The 24377-nt window shown below is 39.2% G+C and overlaps 1 protein-coding gene across 5 annotated transcripts in view; it reads left to right on the top strand.

Annotated features, from left to right (window-relative positions):
• SPATA18 (spermatogenesis associated 18) overlaps positions 1-24377 on the top strand; it is a 38291-nt gene that overhangs the window by 4160 nt on the left and 9754 nt on the right. For 4 of the 5 annotated variants that reach the window (XM_058193324.1, XM_058193323.1, XM_058193322.1 and 1 more), the window contains exons 2-8: positions 385-490; positions 1710-1825; positions 4102-4220; positions 10997-11092; positions 17983-18117; positions 20760-20997; positions 23762-23920. In XM_058193324.1, the coding sequence (XP_058049307.1) occupies positions 385-490; positions 1710-1825; positions 4102-4220; positions 10997-11092; positions 17983-18117; positions 20760-20997; positions 23762-23920 (969 nt within the window). The remainder of the gene's footprint in view (positions 1-384; positions 491-1709; positions 1826-4101; positions 4221-10996; positions 11093-17982; positions 18118-20759; positions 20998-23761; positions 23921-24377) is intronic. The other variant, XM_058193325.1, reaches the window with a different exon arrangement.

The following is a 24377-nucleotide window of genomic DNA, read 5'->3' as shown; positions in this document are numbered from 1 at the left end:
CTGAGAAATAACATACATAACATAAGATAAATGGAAAATAGTTGCATTTGTTAATGAAATTAATTAGCGTGAATGTAGACTGATTTTTTAATTTATTATAGTGTGTTATGATGGTACGGTCCTTTATTTATTATAATAAACACTGCGTACAAGATGCAAGGTGGTATTTTAGTAAACAAGGAAAACTTTCTTATGAGCATTATGGCCAAAAGTATGGAAAAATTAACTCACCCTTCCCCACATTTATTACAACTGTCATTCCTACTCAGCAGAAGTGATGATGTATGGTGTAAAATAGAACATTTGTTCTATTGCTAAGAATGACTGGTGAAGGAATAATATGGATAAAACTGGATTAATCAAGAACATTTACCTGATTTTCAGATTAACTCGTGTAATAAAAATTTGACTCGGTGCTGTGAAATCATGGAGCTGAACTCTATGATTCAGGGACAGCTGTTTTCGATTCTCAATCAAGCTTGTCAAGAAGGTGAGATTATCTAAAGGACTCCCTGAATATCTGGAAATATTGAATTTGTCCCTACTTTTACACACACAAAAAATATCCCTCCCTGCTTGGAACTGCCCTATATCCTTAGGCATTACCTTAATAATTCTTAGCTCCTTGATTAGAATTTTCCACCAGTCTTAGATTATGAATCTTACTGTAAATTGCCCACACATAATAATGATGACTTTATAAAAATAGGCAATATTTAAAATATGAAAAAGGTAAGATTTGACGTAATTATTTTTTACTGAAACTGTTGCGATCATTACAGGTAGTCCTCGACTTATGACACAATTGAGCCCAAAATGTATATTGCTAAGCGAGACATTTGTTAAGTGAATTTTTGCATCATTTCACAATCTTTCTTGCCGCAATTGTTAAGTGAATCTGGCTACCCCTTGGACTTTGCTTGTCATAAGGTTGCAAAAAAGGATCACGTGACCCTATGAGGACCCTGAAATATGAGTCAGTTGTCGAGCAGCTGAATTTTCATCAGGTTACCTTGGAGATGTGAATGGTGAAAAATAGTCAAGTCCCCTTTTTTCAGCGCTGTTGTAACTTCAAACTGTCATTAAACGAGGGCTAATGGGAAGAATGCATCTGATGCATTTGTAATGTCAACAAAGGCACTGATAGTGTTGGGATATGGGTGAATTTTGGTTGTAAGTCACCTCTTCCAAATTTAGTCTTTTCCTATTGGCCCCATGGTCATTTACTGGGCTCCTTCTTTTGACTCCCAACTCTTTGGATAATCCCATCAACCCAGAGGTGGGTTTCAGCAGGTTCTGACCAGTTCTGGAGAACCGGTAGCGGAAATTTTGAGTAGTTCGGAGAACCGGTAGTAAAAATTCTGACTGGCCCCGTCCCTATCTATTCTCTGCCTCCTGAGTCCCAGCTGATCGGGAGGAAATGGGGATTTTGCTGTAACCTTCCCCTGGAGTGGGGTGGGAATGGAGATTTTACAGTATCCTTCCCTGCTATGCCCACCAAGCCACACCCACCAAGCCATGCCACACCCACCAAGCCACACCCACAAGAACCGGTAGTAAAACATTTTGAAACCCACCACTGCATCAACCCTTGAGATCGATATTAAGCCTACTCTGTATTGTACATGTATAGCACGTGTTTCTGAAATGGATTCATACCCAATCATTTAAAGCATTTTGTCATATATATTTTTAATTTGTCAACTCAGGTGGCAATTATGAAGGTATGGAAATAATAAAATCTCGTCTCCTCCCATGGTTGGGTACTTGCTTTTCTAGCCACTCTTCTGGAAGCACCCTGGACACATGTTCTTCGGTATTACAGGTAATTCTTTTATATTTCCTAATATAAAAATTAAACCAAAAGTTTGCACGGTTTTGATTCAGAAATGGTATCTTTTATCATCAAGTTTTTGAAAATGTGCTTGGGTGTTCAGACTTCAAATGTAGCATTTGAAATTGATTGCAAAAAAACCTACACATTTATCTCTGGAGAAATTCTTGTTGAAAACATGATTTTATAATGGATCTTCGTTCTATCAAAGATTCTGTATTGCAAAAGTCACTTTTTAAGTCACTTTGCTTGGCCAGTGAACACGTTACACAAAGTTCTAGAAGTATATGTTGTTCTAATCTATATATGGCTGTTTTATGGAAGAGTACCCTAGGTTTGCATCTGTGGTTTCATATTTATATATTTCTTTTGAGTATCTTAATGGGAAAAGCAATATTATAGTTGGGAAAATGGATTTGACAAGGCTAAGTAAAATGTATGAAGCAGGAGAATAATTTCAAATGACAGAGGATCTTACTTAGATCAGGGCTGGGGCAAGATGGCCCTTTTATGACTTGTGGACTTCAATTCCCAGAATTCCTGAGCCAGCCAATTCTAGGAGTTGAAGCAGGAGTGAAATGCAGCAGGTTCTGACAGGTTCTGGAGAACCGGTAGCGGAAACTTTGAGCAGTTCGGAGAATTGGCAAATACCACCTCTGCCTGGCCCCAGAGTGAGGTGGGAATGGAGATTTTGCAATATCCTTCCCCCAGGTGTGGGGAGGGAAGGGAGATTTTGCAATATCCTTCTCCTGGAGTGGGGAGGGAATGGGGATTTTACAGTATCCTTCCCCTGACATGCCCACCAAGCCACGCCCACCAAGCCACCCCCACAGAACTGGTAGTAAAAAAAATTTGGATTTCACCACAAGTCATAATAGAGCCATCGTTCCTTACCCCTAACTTAAATGAATGTGGCATGACAGAGTATCTAAAAAGGTTAAATCATGGCAACTGGAGCAAAGTTTATTAAAACGGAGATGTTTTGTTACTCATTCATATAAATGTACTCAAACAGCTGTTTTAATAAATTTTGCTCCAGTTGCCATGATTTAATCTTTATAGATGCTTTCGGCCTGGATGATTGAGTCTTCATTTACACATGGCTGAGTATGCAGTGTGAAAGGTCCCACACCTTCTCTTCCAGAAGAAGAGAGGCACAACATTCTAGTTCTACCTTCTTCAACTCTCCGAGTTCTCGTCAGTGGCCATATTGGCTGTAGAATTCTGGGATTTGAAGTCTACCTTCCTGGAAGTTTCCAGACCTGTAAAATCCTGATGGAAAGACTTGGAAATTATTGGTGAACCCTAGCGTAATTCCAAAGGTTCTCCTCCACTCCAAGTGTGTAAAACAGATATAGCTCCCATAACTCTGTGGCTTTTCTGTCACATTAAAAAAAGGTTTATAGTGCACCCAAGCTGGGAGTGGGTGAAGATGATGAAATGCATGCTACAATGTTGTTGTGTCAGGGGTTGCTGTTGTGACCCAGGCCCAAGTAGGTAGTAGTAAACTCAGTCAGTTCAAAAACAAACAAACTTTATTAGAACAGCTGAGAATTAACTCATTCTCAGCGTCGTCCAAAATAAATCAAAGCAAATTCTTCACAACACAATTCTTCAGTCTTATCACCAACCTTGGTCTAATTAAGCAAACTGCCAAAGGCTTTTCTTGGCCAAAGTTCAAAAGCAGAAGACGCCGATAAGAAATAAATGCAGCAAGAAAAGGCTATCAACGTTGTTTTCCAGCAAAGAGCCCAAACGCCATTGCTGGTCTTTTAAGCCTTACGGGAGGGGCCAATCATCTCTTGGCTCTACTCCCGAGTCATCCTCTTTGCTTGAGCTGCTCTTGCCTTCTGGCAGCTCTTCTCATGTGTGCATTACGAACCGGCTCCTCCTGTTCCTCTGCCTCACTATTGTCAGCCTCTGGAGGCTCTGGAGTCCTCACGTCACTCCTAGATAGCCCTGGCCCCATCTCTGCCTCTGACGCAGAGCCCTCATCTGGGCCTTCCACAGCCTCCAGGACTGGCCCATGTTCTTCCTCAGCCTCATTGCTATCTGACTCCGTTGCCAGCTCTGCAGGCTGCTGGAGGACCACAACAGTTGCAATGCCTGGATGAAAAGTCAATGCTGCTGGTTGTGTTGCAACCTCACAACATATGAATCGTTGCTTGGCCATCCTTGCACCCAGTATTAAAATTAATTCAAGGTATCTGTATAATTTCTCACAATAAATATTCAAATGCCCTTTCATTTATCGTATCTGTTTGTAGGAATCCCTTGAGAAAGACAGACTGCTGAGGGAATTAAGCAGCGTTCGGAGCTTTGAAGTTGAACAGCTGGAAAAAGAACTGAATGCCACACGGTTACGGCTGAATTTGGTGCAACAAGAGTAGGAAAAAAAAAACCCTTTTTTTTGTTCTATAAGTTTAAAATATTGAATCCTGTTATATGCAAATAACTTTGCAGTTATTTACAAGCAGAAGACTTCCAGGTATAATGGGACACATTTTTCAGCTGGCATGGCTAGTACCTGGGAATTCTGGTGCTTTTTATTTATTTTTTAATCCTGTCTTTATTGGTTTTTTAAATAACTCAAGATGGCAAACATACAGGTAGTCTTTGACTTACAACCATTCATTTAGCCAGCGAAGATACAACACCCCTGAAAAAAGTGAGTTTCAGCTGGTCCTCAAACTTATGACTATTGCAGCATCTCCAAAGTCACGTGATCCAAATTTGGGTGCTTGGCAACTGGCATGTATTTATGACGCTTGCAGCATTACAGGGTCATGGGATCGCCATTTGCGACCTTCCTAGATGTTTTGCAAAGTCAATGGGAAAAGCCAGGTTTGTTTAACGTCTGGTTGATTTGCTTAAGATCTGCAATGATTCTCTTAAAAACCATGGCAAAAAAGTCATAAAATCCAGCATGATTCTCTTAGCAACCAACTTACTTAGTAACAAACTCTGCTCCAGTTATGGTTGTACGTCAAGGATTACCTGTATTTAATACTCCTCCTTCCTCCTATTTTCCCCACCACAATAGATGAGATGGTCTCAGAGAGAATGACTGGCTCAAAGTCATTCAGCCGACTTTCAGACCTAAGGCAGGACTTGAATTCATAGTTACCTGATTTCTAATCCAGCACCTTAACTACTACACCAAACCATCTTTCTTCTTCTTCTTCTTCTTCTTCTTCTTCTTCTTCTTCTTCTTCTTCTTCTTCTTCTTCTTCTTCTTCTTCTTCTTCTTCTTCTTCTTCTTCTTCTACTTCTGCTTCTCCTCCTTCTCCTCCTCCTTCTCCTCCTCCTCCTCCTCCTCCTCCTCCTCCTCCTCCTCCTCCTCCTCCTCCTCCTCCTCCTCCTCCTCCTCCTCCTCCTCCTCCTCCTCCTCCATTTTTTGTCATCTCCATCAATCTGGAAAGCACCAAACGAAAAAAGGCTGCTTCACCTAAACTGGCATGTGTAGATCATATTGTACAATGCAAGGTATTTACTATACAATTGATGTAACTGTTTTCATTGACTGTGAAAGTTAAGGTATTTAGTAGGGATGTGATGTGTCTTCTAGTCATTCTCGGTTTCTGTTGACATTTTGGACAAGTCCCTACAATTCTCTCGGCAACATCTTTGGAAGTGGTTTGCCATTGCCTTCCTTCTAGGGCTGAGAGAGACTGACTAGCCCAAAGTCATCCAGCTGGTTTCATGACTAAAGTAGGGTTACAATTCAAGATTGTCTAGTTTCTAGCACAGTGGTTTAAAGCAAAGGTCTCCAACCTTGGCCACTTTAAAGCCTTGTGGACTTCAACTCCCAGAATTCCTCAGCCAGCTTTGCAAAGCTGGCTGAGGAATTCTGGGAGTTGAAGTCCACAAGGCTTAAAGTGGCCAAGGTTGAGACCTTGCTTTAAACTACATTAGGTGTCAAACTTGGTCCTTTAAGACTTTTGGACTTCAACTCCCAGAGTCCCTCAGCCAGCAAAGCTGGCTGAGGAACTCTGGGAGTTGAAGTCCAAAAGTCTTAAAGGGACCAAGTTTGGACACCCCTGCACTACACCAAACTGGCTCTCAGCAAGTTTATACAACAAGTTTATATACCTAGAGATATAGAAAAAAAAGCATCTATAAAGGGGTTCTCAGATATTTTAGAAAAATATAGCCGTTTCCTCATTTTCCCTCAAATAGAAACAATTTTTTTAAAATTTTCATATGAAGAAAGAAAAATGTTTTGCTTCTTTGCAAATTATGAACTGGACATCAACTATAATGATTAACAGTTGATTTATGTTTCTTTATGAGGAGCATATTATATTCAGAAACATCTTGATTTATACATATATTGTGAGCAAAATTGACCTAAATGTAAATCAATTTATATGGACTTAAATTCTTCTAGAGGTAAAACTACGAATATTTACAAGCATCTAATTCTTTAAAAAAAAACCAAGTAATGAGAAATGCTGCCTTAAAAAAAAGGCTGTAGTTTGTAACCTTTATTGAGCTATTTATTTCTTTTCCAAAATATTTTTAACATAAAATGCAGTAAAACTAATTTTGCCCTTTATGTAATGGGAAGTAGTTTCGTGTAAATGTCAGCCTAGTGAAAGATTCATAGATCTTAAAATAGTTTTATTTTCTATTAGGAAATTAAAATAGAAATATTTCTCTTTGAAACCATAAAACACTCACATACTGTACCCCAAAATAAAGTACATTGAGTAATAATATATTTCAAAATCCTTACAAAATTGAATTCAAGTTTTCATGTACTGTAGAAGCTGATTGGGGACATGGGGAGGGAATAAACAAATAGTCTGATACATTAAATGAGGAAAATCCTGTTAAATATGTGAACATTTGGGACTATTTGGATCATTACAGCTGATCTATATAAAGACCCTGAAACGACATGGAAATATCAAAAATTAGATTCTTATAATATAACACATCCATCATTCTGCATTTCTGGTTTTCCCATCACTGAATTATGTTAATCTATTTATATATAGGATGTTTGTGGGACCACAGTATGTTGGTTATGTTGCCTAGATATATTTCTTCTTGCCAGGCAGGAATGTCATGGACTAAAAGGCACTGATTTCCCACAATTTGGATTAAATACCATGGCTATTTTTATTATCTATTTATTTATATCCCTTTTTATTATTTTTACAAATAATTTAAGGCGCTGAACAGACACAATACTGTTCCTCCTATTTTCCCACAACAGCAAGCCAGTGAAGTGAGATGGGCTGAGAGAGAGAATGAGTGGCCTAACATCACCAAACTGGCTTTTATGGCTAGGGCAGGACTTGAACTCATGGTCTCCCGCTTTCTAGCCTGGTGCCTTAACCACTAGACAAAGCTGGGTTTACAGTTTGACTTAAGAGTTTTAAAATATCTGGGTAAAATAAATGACAACTAATTAGATTTTCTTATTGTCTTGCACTACAAAGTGATGTTCGTAACAAATCAATATCAACAAAAGTTGGATGGAAACCATAACATAAAAACAAACAGTCAAAAGTGACATAAATTCCGACACTAGTTTCAGATACAAATTTCTAGTAAACATAGCAGCTGGATGGAAAATAGATCATCAAAGTGGCTGAAGCAATAGAAACTGAAGCTTGTGTTCACATGTACTAAATAGGATGAACTATAAGCTGTACAGCAGGATACACAGCTCCTAGCAGAGACAGTCATGCAGCATCTAAAAACTACAAAACTCCCACATATACAAACCGAAGTTTGGATCTGGACGCAAGCAACATCTTCAAAGGAATAAAATTCACAAGGGAAAAAGAAAACAACAATATAGTACTCTTCCTGGATATCCTCATCAGCAGAGGAAACAATGTCAAATTTTAAGTTAAAATCTATTAAAAAACAACCGACAATAACTACCCTAAGTGTTCCATTGCCAAAGTAACAACCCAACCTCCCATAAGAGGAGTTATGTACAAATGCACTACATCATACAGACCAATTCTTGAATACAGCTCATCTGTCTGGAACCCGCACTGCATGTCGGATATTAATACAATTAAACGAGTCCAGAGATATTTCACAAGAAGAGTCCTCCACTCCTCTGCTCGCAACAAAACACCTTATGCCACCACACTCGAAATTTTGGGCTTAGACAACTTCGAACTTCGCCATCTTTGGTCTGACTTAAGCATAGTACATAAAATCATCTGCTACAATGTCCTACGAGCCAATGAATACTTCAGCTTCAGCCAGAACAATACAAGAGCACACAATAGATACAAACTCAAGGTAAACCGATCCAAACTAGACTGCAGAAAATACAACTTCAGTAACAGTTGTCAACTCCTGGAATGCACTATCTGACTATGTGGTTTCTTCCCCAAATTTCCAAAACTTTTACCTTAGACTGTCTACTATAGACCTCACTCCATTCCTAAGAGATCTGTAAGGGGTCTGGATAAACGCATCAGCGTGCCTACTGTCCCTGTCGTAATGTTTTCTTTTACTCATATCCATTACATGTATTTATAATTATGTTTAAACTTGTATCTGTCATAAAATACATGCTTGACGAAATAAATAAATAAATAAAATAAAACCAGAAAAAGAAAACCCTATACAACATCAACTAAAAAGGATACCCACACAGTTTTATTGGAGCCTGACCCCCTATGGCACAAATGATACAAGCTATAAAAATAATAATACACCCAAAACATCTTAGAAACTCGAGCAGACTGCTACAATCGTATTGCATTATTGTGGCCCACTAACTAAAGCCCTCCAAAACACGTTAAGCAAACCCAAAGACCCAGCAGCTGAAAAAGACAAAACGGGCATACTCTACAATATACAATGTAAGGATTATAACAGCCACCAGACAGAGAGAAGACTAGCAGAATAGTTCCATGAATATCAGTTAGCAGTTATCCCAAAAGTGCTTTTTCAAAAGGCAACTGGACTTTCTGGTTTTTTCTTTGAAGCTGTTTCGCTTCTCCTCCAAGAAGCTCCTTCAGCTAGCAGTTAGATCAGGGGTTAGTAACCTGTGGCTCTGGAGCCGCATGTGGCTCTTTCATCCCTCTGCTGCGGCTCCCTGTTGCTGGTCAGCTCCATGATTAATAGGGCTTTTGGTAGGACAAGTAGAAGAAAAAGGACGCCACGCTAGGAGGAGGCTCTATGGTGGGGGAACCAACTTCCAGTCGGTAGAGGAAAAAGGACGCCACGCTAGGAGAAGACTATAGTAGGAGAATCGGACTTCCGTTCGGCTCCAGAATTGAACGGGGGATTCCGGTTAGGACTTTTGTGGCTCTTTGAGTGTTTAAGGTTGCCGACCCCTGCCTGATATTGTAAATGAAAACTCCTTAATCTTACAACACAAGGACAGACTCAACCATACATAGTTTTAGCTGGGGAAACTGTGAGCATCCCAGACAGCCATCAGTAAACCCATAAAGGCAAAGCATTCAAAAGAAAGAATAAAAAAAGCTATGAAGGAAAAAAAGACTGGAACGTCTATCTCCTCTTCAGCAACTAAACAGGGATGGACATCAGACAAGCAATCAAGCAGAAAACAATGGCCTAATCAAGCACCAACAATTCAAGCAAGATCTCTATTCTCTTCTATTGGCAGAGCAATTACTTTATCTCATTAATTCTCAACTTGGGACCAATTGTAAAATGTAACACTCTCGAGGTTGCTGAATCATACTTAATGATGAAGGATGTTGAGAATTGTAATTACAATTATATCAGAAGGGCCACAGCCTCACTATGCTTGTGTCAGCAAGTCCAGGAATTACAATTTTAGAAGGCAACATATTTTAAATGCACTGTGTTTAGGCAAACAACACAACTTTCTTGAGTCTGTCATAATTCCATGCATCTTACCCACTTTCTCTTGTTGCTCAACTGATCAAACGTCAGAATAGTGTTTCCTACTAATAAATTAGTTCCTTCTAATAGCTTTGATCTCCTTTTTAAAAAAATCACACTTAGCAAGAATGATATTTTCCCGCTGTCAAAAACATATGAAATTCCTGAAGATTGTTGGAAGTCAACAATCTTTTCTTGTTCCTTCTTCTTCTTCTTTTTAATTAAAGTTTTTATTTATATCGTATTAAAAAAGAAATTGAACATGGTGCGACCAGCCTGGCGTTATTTCCGCCATACACACTAAAGTATAACACAAGTATCTTGTATGCTCAGCATACCTTGCTAATTACATAAACATATTTGACCCCCTATATGCCCTTATATTTACATATATTACATCATCTTCCGGTCTACATATCTTAGTTATTTCCTCTTCCGACTTCCATTTCTCAAATCCAACCATTGGTAGAATCTATTTCAAATCTCATAGTATTCAGTCTCTCCTTTGTTTTTTTACTTCTACCGTCAATCTAATACATTCTGCACAGTCTAATATTTCCTTTATTAGCTCCCTTTCTAGAAGTATATTCTCATTCTTCCACTGTTTATTTATTTATTTATTTATTTCGATTTTTATACCGCCCTTCTCCCGAAGGACTCAGGGCGGTGTTGAGCGTATACCAATCTCGCTGCCGTTACGATATGCAATATTAAGTATGTTAACCCTTTACTGTAATCTCCTGTTATGATTCCTAATAAAAATATTTCTGGTCTGAATTCCCATCTTTGTCCCATCATTTTTTCCAGCCACATCTGAATTTTTTGCCAATACTCTTGCTTTTCTCCATGTCCACCACATATGGTAGTAGGTGCCCGGTGATTGGTCACATTTCCAGCATTTCGGTGATAAATTTCTATACATTTTGGGCAATCTTGCTGGTGGAAGTTTGTCTTCTCAGTGCTCCTCAATGTATTTACGGCAGGATAGTGGGACAGATTGATGAATAAATTTGAAATATATGTTGTAGACATCTGCCTGGAATGTTAAAATGTGCTTGTGTGTGTGTGAAAAGTAAAGACGGACATCTTGGCAGATAAATTACATTTAAAATGAGAAGGTTCTCTCTGTTTACTTGAACATACAGTAATGGAGATAGCTCTCCCAAGAGGTTTATTGGGGTTGCAGTTTTCAAGACACTGCTCCCTATTTCACTGGGGGGCGGGAAATCATATTTTTTTCAAACTAGAAAAAAATAGTGTCTTTACATTTAAAGATATATCTTTGGGTATTAAATTCTCTTGCAGTCTGGCAGAAGCCAAGTTGTCTCTTGAAGACACAAAGACCAAATCAGCTACTACTCTTTTGGCAGCAGAAGACGAAATTGTTCAACTAAAAACAAAGTAAGGAAAAAAAAAATCACCTTATCATTCAGGGCTAGTTATAATTATTACCTATTTGTCAAAATTTTAGATTTTTCTAAAGGCTTTAGCTATTTCATTTTATCATGGTCATAATTTATTGAGCCGAGTTGCCTTTTGGATAGATATAGATGACTTTTCTTACAAGTACCTGTTTTTGAATATTTCGTATGTAAAAAGAAATATATACGATGCCTTCCTTTTTGAATGAAACAAATGGAGCAACTTGTTACGGTACAATTTTGAACTAATTAAAATGCCCGGGTTACATACACTCAATCTCAACTTTGAATTCTCAGTACAGTCTGCAAATCTTAGATCAAGGATGTCAAACTCATGTCGTCACGGCAGCATCATGTGATATATCAGGACTTCCACCCCCCCTTCGCTAAACCGGGCGTGGGTATGGCCAGCGCATGATGCATCCGGCCTGTAGGTTGGGAGTTTGACAACCCTGTCTTAGATTGATTAAAAGAAACCAGGTTAAACCAACAAGGATTGCCAGCAACAAAGTTACAATCATACAGTCAGAAGTGGGAGGAGATGGGTGATGGGAACAATGAGAAGATTAATAGTAGTGCAGATTTAGTAAATAGTTTGACAGTGTTGAGGGAATTATTTGTTTAGCAGAGTGATGGCGTTCGGGGAAAAACTGTTCTTGTGTCCAGTTGTTCTAGTGTGCAGTGCTCTATTGCGTCGTTTTGAGAGTAGGAGTTGAAACACTTTATGTCCAGGATGCGAGGGGTCTGTAAATATTTTCACAGCCCTCTTTTTGACTCACGTAGTATAGAAGTATTTTATTTTATTTATTTGGTCATGCATGTATTTTATGACAGATACAAGTGTAAACATAATTATAAATACATGTAATTATAAATACATGTAAACTATATGAAGAAAAGAAAACATTAGGACAGGGACAGTAGGCACGCTGGTGCGCTTATGCACACCCCTTATTGTCAGAGTTTGTTGCAGAAGTCACATCCAGAAAGCACACAGAGATAACTGATGCAGCAGGATTCATTAACTTCTCTTTATATACATAATAACACGTACAATACCAACAGCAGATTCTTCCAACGTGGTAGAGAGTTACTGGCAAAAAACACAGGCAGAGGAGAGAAGCAGTTCTTGTTCAGCAGTCTAGTTTCAGTTTCAATTCTCAGCACAGCACCCAGAGCTACAGAGCCACGCCCAGGCTCCTTCCCGTCTCAGCTCCTATTGGCTGACCCAGTTGCTATGCCTATTCATTGGCTGACCTTGTTACCATGTCTCTATTCCAGTTCATGAATATTCTGACAAGTACGAAGCCAGTCTTCTTCCATGTCCTAGTCTTTAGTCCTGGCAGATCTATTCTATTTATGTTAAAACCTGGCTCACACTGCATCTGCTTCCGCCTAAGAATGTTGCTGCACTGCCCTGTACCAATAGTGCTCAGTTTACAACCGTTCGCTTAGTGACCATTCGAAGATACCACAGCACTAAAAAAAAGTGACTTATGACCATTTTTCACACCGTTGCAGAATCCACATCATTTATTTATTTATTATTATTTAGATTTCATCACAAGATTTATATTTGGATGCTTGACAACTGAGTCACATTTACGACGGTCGCAGTGTCTCGGGGCCTCGTGATCCCCTTTTGCAACCTTCTAACGAGCAAAGTCAATGGGGAAGCCAGATTCACTTAACAACCGCGTTACTCATTTAACAACCGCACTGACTGGTTTAACAAATGTGGCAAGAAAAGGCATAAACTGAGGCAAAATTCACTTAACAAATTTCTGACTTGGCAGTATAAATTTTGGGCTCAATTGTGGTCGTAAGTTGAGGAGTACCTGTAATTTCATACTACATAATTTTCACGAACTTAAATAAAAAAAAAAACCCAAAAAAAAAACCAAGTGAGACTTTTATCTTCTAATATTAGGCTGGCCTTACTTATAAAACGCTCCAAAGATGGTGATGGTGTATTTTTGACATTAAAAAAACAACAACAACGATATTGCTGGAATGGAATTGGAAAGGTTATTGTCTTAGAGAGCTCTGAAAGTTTTTCTATTATATATATCTTTAGATATTTATGACTTTTTAGCCAGTGGTGGGATTCAGCCGGTTCGCACCACTTCGGGAGAACCGGTTGTTAACTTTCTGAGCAGTTTGGTGAACTGGTTGTTGGAAGAAATCATTAGGGCAGAGAACCGGTTGTTAAATTATTTGAATCCCACCACTGGATGGATGGATAGATAGATAGATAGATAGATAGATAGATAGATAGATAGATAGACAGACAGATACTGTAGCTATAGATAGATAGATAGATGATAGATAGATAGATAGATAGATAGATAGATAGATAGATAGATAGATAGATAGACAGACAGACAGATAGATACAGTGGTGGGATTCAGCCAGTTCGCACCACTTCGGGAGAACCGGTTGTTAATTTTCTGAGCAGTTTGGCAAACTGGTTGTTGGAAGAAATCATTAAGGCAGAGAACCGGTTGTTAAATTACTTGAATCCCACCACTGCTCGTGATTCCCTTTTGCAACCTTCTAACGAGCAAAGTCAGTGGGGAAGCCACTTAACAACCCTGTTACTCATTTAACAACTGCACTGACTTGTTTAACAAATGAGGCAAAATTCACTTAACAAATTTCTGACTTAGCAGTATAAATTTTGGGCTCAATTGTGGTCGTAAGTTGAGGAGTACCTGTAATTTCATACTACATAATTTTCATGAACTTAAATAAAAAAAAAACCCCCAAAAAAACCCCAAGTGAGACTTTTATCTTCTAATATTAGGCTGGCCTTACTTATAAAACGCTCCAAAGATGGTGATGTGTATTTTTGACATTAAAAAACAACAACAACTATATTGCTGGAATGGAATTGGAAAGGTTATTGTCTTAGAGAGCTCTGAAAGTTTTTCTATTATGTATATCTTTAGATATTTATGACTTTTTAGCCAGTGGTGGGATTCAGCCAGTTCGCACCACTTCGGGAGAACCGGTTGTTAACTTTCTGAGCAGTTTAGTGAACTGGCTGTTGGAAGAAATCATTAGGGCAGAGAACCGGTTGTTAAATTATTTGAATCCCACCACTGGATGGATAGATAGATAGATAGATAGATAGATAGATAGATAGATAGATAGATAGATAGATAGATAGATAGACAGACAGACAGACAGATAGATACAGTGGTGGGATTCAGCCAGTTCGCACCACTTCGGGAGAATCGGTTGTTAACTTTCTGAGCAGTTTGGTGAACTGGTTGTTGGAAGAAATCATTAGGGCAGAGAACCGGTTGTTAAATTATTTGAATCCCACCACTGGATAGATAGATAGATAGATAGATAGATAGATAGATAGATAGATAGATAGATAGATAGATAGACAGACAGATACTGTAGCTATAGATAGATAGATAGATGATAGATAGATAGATAGATAGATAGATAGATAGACAGACAGATAGATACAGTGGTGGGATTCAGCCAGTTCGCACCACTTCGGGAGAATCGGTTGTTAACTTTCTGAGCAGTTTGATGAACTGGTTGTTGGAAGAAATCATTAAGGCAGAGAACGGTTGTTAAATTATTTGAATCCCACCACTGGATGGATAGATAGATAGATAGATAGATAGATAGATAGATAGATAGATAGATAGATAGATAGACAGACAGACAGACAGACAGACAGACAGACAGATACTGTAGCTATAGATAGATAGATAGATAGATAGATAGATAGATAGATAGATAGATAGATAGATAGACAGACAGACAGACAGACAGATAGATACAGTGGTGGGATTCAGCCAGTTCGCACCACTTCGGGAGAACCGGTTGTTAACTTTCTGAGCAGTTTAGTGAACTGGTTGTTGGAAGAAATCATTAGGGCAGAGAACCGGTTGTTAAATTATTTGAATCCCACCACTGGATAGATAGATAGATAGATAGATAGATAGATAGACAGACAGACAGACAGACAGATACTGTAGCTATAGATAGATAGATGATAGATAGATAGATAGATAGATAGATAGATAGATAGATAGATAGATAGATAGATAGATAGACAGACAGATAGATACAGTGGTGGGATTCAGCCAGTTCGCATCACTTCGGGAGAACCGGTTGTTAACTTTCTGAGCAGTTTAGTGAACTGGTTGTTGGAAGAAATCATTAGGGCAGAGAACCGGTTGTTAAATTATTTGAATCCCACCACTGTTTTTAGCCATAAATTAGGGTTAGGTTTTATTGGCGTATGACATTGAGTTGTCAAAGGGCTGATTGCACACTGAAAGTTTTCACATCATTCTGTTCATCATATTCCACACTGTGATTTCTGCAGCCATTGTTCTGAACCGTCAGAACAATTTTGCCTGGGTGCTTCTGTGATGTGTGCAGCATTATATTTACTTGGTATTACATTTATTTTTAATGTTTATTGTCGGTGGTTGCTTTGAATTCAAATGGGTAGAGACAAATTAGCCAAAGATATGTGCAGAAAGTTGTTTGCAGGATAGTGTAATTAAACAATGGTGTGAAATTTTTTAAATGCTTGATTTTAAACGATGTAATCAAACTTGTCAGAATCTTGTGCTTATTCCCACTGTTGCTCATTCAAGTTTATCCTCTAGTTAAGCTTATTTAATATTGCAACCTAAATGTGTTGGGTTTTTTGTGTGCTTTGATAGTCAGTGAGCACAAGCATAGCTTAATCATAGCTAATTTTAAAATAATAAGCGCTAAGGCCACTAATGTCACCCATCCTGACTAGGCGGCTCAGTGGCTAAGACACTGAGCTTGTCGATCAGATAGGTCGGCAGTTCGGCGGTTCGAATCCCTCGTACAGGTCTCCTGTGTGAGCAGGGGGTTGGACTAGATGATCTCCAAGGTCCCTCCCAACTCTGTTACTGTTAACTTGAAAGGAGTTCTAAAATGTATATTTCCATCAGGTGAACTCTGGGGGCTTTAGACACTCTCTGGTTACAATCTATACATACGTTCCCATTTTATGTCATGTAAAGCAGTATCTATGACAATTTGCCGTGGCCAACTTGCCACGACCAACATGCCGTGGCCAATTCACCGCAAGACAACTCGCCACAGCCCTGCAGGACAAGAGTTTATGTTAATATCAAAGAAATAGTGGGATGAAAGGATGCAAAAAGAGGGACAGAATGAAATATGAAATTGCAAACGTATTTTTAAATTTATTTTAAATAATTAAATAGAATTGTTAAATTGTCCTGCAGTAAGTTCTTCCACGGCGAGATGGCCGTGGCGAGTTGTCCTGCAGTGAGTTGGCCGTGGTGAATTGGCCGCAGCGGGTTGATGGTGGCAACTTGTCTCATTCCGTGTAACGCCTCCCATTCCATTTGAAATCAGTGGGGAAACAATTTATACGCAGCCTCATATGATCGATAAGAGAGGTAAACAGGCTCCAAGGGTGAAATGCTCCTGGTTCGGACTGGATTGGCAGATCCAGTAGCGATGGCAGCGGGTGGTTCGGCGAACCGGTAGCAAAAATACCTGCCCCTCCCCGCCCATGCCCAGCTGAGCCACGCGATCGTCAGAGCCTTTTTTTTTTACTTTTAAAGGCATTTTTTTTACAACCTATTCGGCCAAATAGATTGTAAAAAAATGCTTTTAAAAGATTTTAAAAAAAGGTTCTGACGATCCCAGCTGAGCCGTGCGATCGTCAGAGCCTTTTTTTTACTTTTAAAAGCATTTTTTCTACAACCAAGAGGTTGTAAAAAAAATGCTATTAGAAGTAAAAAAAAGAGAACAGGCACCACAGCTGATCACCCCCCCCGTGCGCTGTTCTATTTACCGCATGCCTCCTTTTGCCATGCATTGCACACACACATTGCGCATGCGCAGCCAGGGAACCGGTAGTAAATTGGTTCAGATTTCACCACTGAGAGGCTCCCTGTGTAAAGGGAGTGGGAACTTACCTTGGATCGGAAGGTAAGGCCTATATATAAAAGGGAGTGGGCTTGAAAACCAAGGAAGAGAACAGGAAACCACCTTTGTGCAAATGAGCAGGATTGGGCAGACAGGGGTAGGAAGCAAGGGTGAAATGCTCCCAGTTCAGACTGGATCGCTCGATCTGGTAGCGATGGCGGTGGGTGGTTCGGAGAACCGGTAGCAAAAATCCTTTCCCCCTCCCCCCATGCCCAGCTGAGCTGTGTGATCATCAGAGGGTTTTTTTTTTACTTCTTCAGTCGAAAAAATGGTTTTAAAAGTAAAAAAAAAAGCCTCTGATGATCGCGCGGCTCAGCTGGGATCATCAGAGGCTTTTAAAAGCATTTTTTTACAACCTCTTCAGTCGAAGAGGTTGTAGAAAAAATGCTTTTAAAAGTAAAACAAAAAGTTGGCCACGCCCACCCAGTCACATTTCCACCACCCAGTCACATTTCCACCCCCCCCAAGGCACACCCACAGAACCAGTAGTAACAAATTTTACATTTCACTCCTGGTAGAAAGGCGCTAGTATTGTCAGGGGCAGTAACTTTTGAGTTGACAACTTTCTCCTACCACTTTTGGAATTGAAGTAGAATTGGAACCCTGGGTGGGTTTTTTTATACCTCTAAACAACATGATATGCTTCAATGTTTATAATATTATAGCTAATAATAGAATGCAGAAAGTTCCACGTGGCTTTTAAGTGGCTAAGAGATTTTTTTTTTAAATGCTAAGTTTTACTTTAAATTGAGAGGATAATTGTCCCCTGTGTAGCAGAAACTCTTGAATTCCTCCCGCTTACCATTTTTTAACCTCCCCTGCAGATGTTTCACAGAAGGCAGAACATAATTTCAATATTTCATTTTAATCCGATTTATTTTTTTTGTGGTTAAGCCTAAAGGCTTCTCGGGCAAAAACAGATTGTACTTTGGAGAACCTAGAACAGCTGAATGAATATGAGAATCAGCTTCAGACGTTGAAGGATGAAATTGCTATCCTTCGGGCTGAGAAATCTCTTCTTCAAAGCAGGTAAGGACTTGTGAATTTTTTTTTTTTTTTTGCAGCTTATGACAGCCAGGGGTCTTCCTTAAGGAAATCTATTCCTACGTTCATTAGAGATTCTTGATGTTCTTCTATTCTATTCTATTCTCTTCTATTCTATTCTATTTGGACTGGAGAAATGGTTAGGTGTTTTCTGGACGAAGAAAGAACGTGCAGATAACAGAATAAAAGAATTGGAAGGGACCTTGTAGGTCATCTAGTCCAACCCCAGCAGGAGACCCTACACCATTTTTGACAGATGGCAATCCAGTCTCTTCTTGAAAGCTCCCAGTGATGGAGCACCCACAACTTCTGAAGGCAATTTCTGTTCCATCGGTTGACCGTTCTCACTGTCAGAAAATGTCTCCTTATTTCTAGATCGAATCTCTTATTCCTTGTCTGGCCTTCAGATGATTTGGAAAATAGCTTGATCCCCTTCTCCTCTCTGTGACAGCTCCTCAGATATTGGAAGATTGCTATCATGTCTCCCCTGGTCCTTCTTTTCATTAAACTAGACATACCCAGTTCCTGTAACCGTTCTCCATATGTTTTAGCTTCAAGTCCCCTAATCATCTTGGTTGCTCTTCCTTGCACTCTTTCTAGAGCCTCAACATCTTTTTATAGTCTGGTGACCAAAACTGGATGCAGCATTCTAGGTGTGGTCTTACTAAAGCTTTATAGACTGGTATTAGTACCTCACGTGATCTTGATTGTCCCTCTGTTAATGCAATTTAGGATTGCATTGGCTGCCGATACACGCTGCTGGCTCATGTTTAATTGGTTGTCCAACATCCTTCTCACAGTTACTGCTATTAAGTCTGGTTTCTCCCAATCTATATGTGTACTTCTGATTTTTCTTGCCTAAGTGTATGATTTTACTTTTCTCTACATTGCATTTCATTTTGTTAGTAAAAGGTAAAGGTTCCCCTCGCACATACGTGCTAGTTGTTGCCGACTCTAGGAGGCGGTGCTCATCTCCGTTTCAAAGCCGAAGAGCCAGCGCTGTCCGAAGACGTCTCCATGGTCATGTGGCCGGCATGACTCAACGCCAAAGGTGCACGGAACGCTGTTACCTTCCCACCAAAGGTGGTCCCTATTTTTTCTACTTGCATTTTTACGTGCTTTTGAAACTGCTAGGTTGGCAGAAGCTGGGACAAGTAATGGGAGCTCACCCCGTTACACGGCAGCACTAGGGATTCGAACTGCTGAGCTGCCGACCTTTCGATCGACAAGCTCAACGTCCTAGCCCCTGAGCCACCACGTTCCTTTCATTTTGTTAGTTAGGGCCCAATGTTCAACCTGTCAAGTTGTTCTGTGCTTGAATATTTTTTTTTCCTATCTCTATCCAGTTTCCCATGGTCTGAAAAGCTCATTACAATAATTTATTTATTAAATATATACACGGCTCATCTTACCATGGAGAGCAATACTGGGGCTTATTATATTTCTTTGATCTGGGGAAAAAGGCCATTTCTGTAGATTTGCAATTCAGTACTCCTGCCTGTCAGTTCAAGATGAAACATCTTCCCCCAAAGAGAAAGAATTGTATCTAAATGAAACATATTTTTTTTTAAAAAAACCATCATTAAACATTTCTTGAATTTGGGAATATTCAAGAAACTAATCTGATATATCAAAGTGTGCTAGAATCAAAAGCAGTAAAGTATCTCACTATGATTTAAAAAATAGATCATTAACATAACTTTATAAGCATGAATAATGATAAAAATGGCTGGTGCTTTAGTAAAACCAATAGGAACATTAATATTATATCCTGAAATTCATTTTTTTAACTAGAGGTAATCCTCAACTTAAGGGATGCAGTGGCTTAGTGGCTAAGATGCTGAGCTTGTTGATTGAAAGGTCGGCAGTTCAGTGGTTCGAATTCCTAGTGCTGCTGTGTAATGGGATGAGCTCCTGTTACTTATCCCAGCTTCTACCAACCTAGCAGTTCGAAAGCATGTAAAAAAGGCAAGTAGAAAAATAGGGACCACCTTTGGTGGGAAGATAACAGCGTTCCGTGCGCCTTTGGCATTTAGTCATGCCGGCCACATGACCATGGAGACGTCTTCGGACAGTGCTGGCTCTTCAGCTTTGAAACGGAGATGAGTACTGCCCCCTGGAGTCGGGAACGACTAGCACATATGTGTGAGGGGAACCTTTACCTTTTTTTTAATCCTCAACCTACCACCACAATTAAGCCGAAAATCTATATTGTTAAGTGAGAAAATTGTTAAGTGAATTTTGATCCGTTTTACGACTTTTCTTGCCACACTTCTGAAGTGAATCACTGCAGTTGATAAGTTAGTAATTTGGTTGTGAAGTAAATCTTGTTTCCCCATTGACTTTGCTTGTCAGTAGGTCACAAAAGGGGATCACACACGACCCTGGGACACAGCAACGGTCATAAATGTGAACCCCTTGCCAAGCATCTGAATTTGGATCACATGATCATGGGGATGCTAAAAGGTTGCAACTGTGAAAAACGGTCATAAGTCAGCTTTTTCAGTGCTTTAACTTTAAATGGTCACTAAATGAACTGTTGTAAGTCGAGGACGATCTGTATTTGGAGCAAAGTGTTTGTAGTGGTAAAATTTTTGCCTTCCTGCCGTTCGGCAAATCTGTTTCAGACTTGCACGGAATCGATCTTCTTCTCCGAGGGTTACCCGAAGCAGATCGCCTAGTCCACCTCCAGCACGAAATTTTTCGCCTAGCCGAGGAAGACTTACTCATGCTTTGCGCCACACTCGCCTTGTGGAACGATTCAATGACATTTACTCTCAGGAACGCCTAAACGCTCAAACTCTCTTGAGGAGCTACACAGATGATCTCGAAACGGTGCAGAGAATCATCTATACCGCTGTGGTGGTATGATACTCAACTATTTTTTTTAATTCCATTAACATGCATTACCTTGATAAGTGCAAACGGATCATAAGCTGCTTAAAAGCTTCAGTGTTGGAACTCCTGGAGTCTGGTCTCGTTACGGAAATCTGAAATGTTGATGTTGGCTCAACAATACACTTATCACAGATTGGAGATGTTTTATGAAGAACTAGTTCAATTCAGGGGTGAAATCTAAAAATTTTCCCTACCTGTTCTGTGGGCGTGGCTTAATTGGTGGGCGTGGCTTGGTGGTCAGGTGACTGAATGGGCATGGCCAATAATAATAAATAATAAAAATAATAAAGTATACAAAACTTGGGAGCTCACCGGTCTACCTTCTTTAAAAATAGAGGCACCGGTCTACTAATTGCCTCTTTTTGGGAGCGCACCAGTTTACCTTCTTTAAAAATAGAGGCACCGGTCTACTAGCTGCCTACAGTGCTGATCATCTGTAGTGCGGCCCTTTGAAGTGCCGCGGTAGTCATTTAAGGCCGTTTGCAGCTATATCACCACCGAGAGCTTCAGGGACAGAGAAGAGGAACAGCGAGGTGTCGGTATTGGGGGGTGCAGGGATTTTTGCTACCGGTTCTCCGAACTACCCGCCACCATTGCTACCGGATCGCGTGATCCGGTCTGAATCGGGAGCATTTCACCCCTGGTTCAATTGCACATGAAGCCTCTGCCAGATAATTTATAAGTGGCCACTGCTGCCTTGCTTAGAGTTTATTTTATGAACTTGTATTTTTGCCCTTAAAAGAAGATCCATGGTTTGTTTCTCTGATTACTTAACACAGAAGTCATTAGCAGCTGCATGTAATCTCTGAAACAAGTAAATAGCTGGCATTGGCTACCACTGATAAAATGAATAGCAGTTAGCACTAAGACTTATATACCGCTTCATAGTGCTTTACAGCCCTTTCTGAGCGGTTTACAGAGTCAGCATACTGCCCCCAACTATCTGGATCCTCATTTTACCGACCTCGGAAGGATGGAAGACTGAGTTAACTTTGAGCTAGTCTGGATCAAACTCCTGGCAGTCAGCAGAATTAGTCTACAATACTGCATTCTAACCACCACACCACCAATAGCTATTATGCACCCTTGAATATGTTCATTACAAATTATACACCACCTAAGTTGGAATACCATATACAGTAGTAGCCAAAATTATGGAAACCTTTTGGGAAAAGTGTATTTTCTAAAACTAGCTAATAACACCATTTTTTTTTGGAGTAGTAGTACCATAAAATTATATATCAATGGAAAGATAATTTAATCAAGAATGTAATGCAATAACTTTTATGAAGGATTTGCTATTAGAATAGCAGTTATAGGATAAAGAAGAAAAGTGAAACACGTAGAAAAAATAAGATATACAAAAATTATCACCATGTCAGTTAATAGTTGGGTAACCTTCTCATGGAGTGAACCAAGTCTGTTATAATGTGAAACCAAGATTGAATGATTGCTTCTATTAACTGGGTTTTATTGCTGGGTTGCTTCTGAATAACAAGTTTCTTTAGTCGGCTCCATAGATTTTCAATTGGGTTAAGGTCTGGGCTATTCCCAGGCCATTCCAGCAGTGGAATAGGATTATCTTGAAACTCCAAAAAAAGTGGTGTTATTAGCCATCAAACCTCAAAAATACACTTTTCCCAAAAGATTTCTACAATATTGGCGACTACTGTAGTATTTGGGTTGCAAAAATCAAGATAGCCATTAGGTGGCAAGAAAGAACATTTTCGGTATCTTTACTGTCATCTAATGGTTGTCCAAATGTTTGCAGCATAGATACTTTATCTTTACAAGATTTTGAAAAAACCCCAAGAATATACATGGTGTTTACATTTTATTAATTAGATTATTTTAATTTAGTTAACTTTAATATGGATTATTAATTGTTAAAAAAAAAGACTATCCTTATTCTTTCTCCATAACATACCATCTATTTGCATCGTTCTGTAGATATGAATAGGTTTTTGTATATATTTTTTATATTATTAATCAGAATTTTTAAAGCATTGCACCAGTATAACAGAGTATAGCATAGATTAACATAGCATAGCATATATAGCACAGATTAACAACTGGGTAAACTATTTTATCACGAGATACAATTATCTGTATTGCTTGGGCATCTAACAAAAACAATAACAACAACAGAGTTGGAAGGGACCTTGGAGGCCTTCTAGTCCAACCCCCTGCCCAGGCAGGAAATCCTACACCATCTCAGTCAGATGGTTATCCAACATTTTCTTAAAAATTTCCAGTGTTGGAGCATTCACAACTTCTGAAGGCAAGTCGTTCCACTTATTAATTGTTCTAACTGTCAGGAAATTTCTCCTTAGTTCTAAGTTGCTTCTTTTCTTGATCAGTTTCCACCCATTGCTTCTTGTTCTACCCTCAGGTGCTTTGGAGAACAGCCCGACTCCCACTTCTCTGTGGCAGCCCCTGAGATATTGGAACACTGCTATCATGTCTCCCCTAGTCCTTCTTTTCATTAAACTAGACATACCCAGTTCCTGCAACCATTCTTCATATGTTTTAGCCTCCAGTTCCCTAATCATCTTTGTTGCTCTTCTCTGCACTCTTTCTAGAGTCTCAGCATCTTTTTTTTTACTTTGAAGTAAAAATTTAAATTAAATTTTTACTTAATTAAATTTAATTAAATTTAATTAAATTTAAATTTAATTAAATTTAATTAAAAAATTAAATCTAAATTTAATTGCTGTTCTCTCGTTTGCAGGAGTCCTTCTATGCAGCAAAGAAGGCCTTCAGACAGTTCAAAATGCGCGTTAGAAAGACACTCTCTCTCAGTTACTCAGGGCCTGAACCACTTGAAGATATGGTGATGGACTATATAATTCGTCAGGAAGATCTATATGATGTTCAGTCCAGCGTCAGTGTAAGTCTGAGACAAAGCTTTATTGCTCAATAAAAAATTGCTGCTTTCATAAACTGCACCTTCAAAGTAATCTACAAAGACAATTCCATGCAGACTATTTTACAGTATTCCAACCTTACCATTGAGAGCATGAGTCACTGTTGCCAGGATATTTTTTTCCCGAGAAGAGGCACAAGTAGTGTAGCAGACAAGGCTGACAAAGTGTTTCCCAGCCATGGTCTCCACCTACTGATTTCCGACTAGAAACTTAGCAGAAACAAGAAACGTGACTTCCATCATGACCCTTCAGATAACTCTGAAAACATCTCTGTTCCTAATTATGTCTGATTCCATTGCCTCTCCAACTGAATAACTGGGGCAGCAGAAAATCTTTAAGTCAACCCTTAAAATAAAATGTTAGCGAAATAAGGTAAAGGTAAAGGTTCCCCTCGCACATATGTGCTAGTGGTTCCCGACT

This window comes from Ahaetulla prasina, chromosome 8, assembly GCF_028640845.1.
Source record: "Ahaetulla prasina isolate Xishuangbanna chromosome 8, ASM2864084v1, whole genome shotgun sequence".
Taxonomy (NCBI): Eukaryota; Metazoa; Chordata; class Lepidosauria; order Squamata; family Colubridae; genus Ahaetulla; species Ahaetulla prasina.
This window is presented reverse-complemented; position numbering and strand designations above follow the sequence as displayed.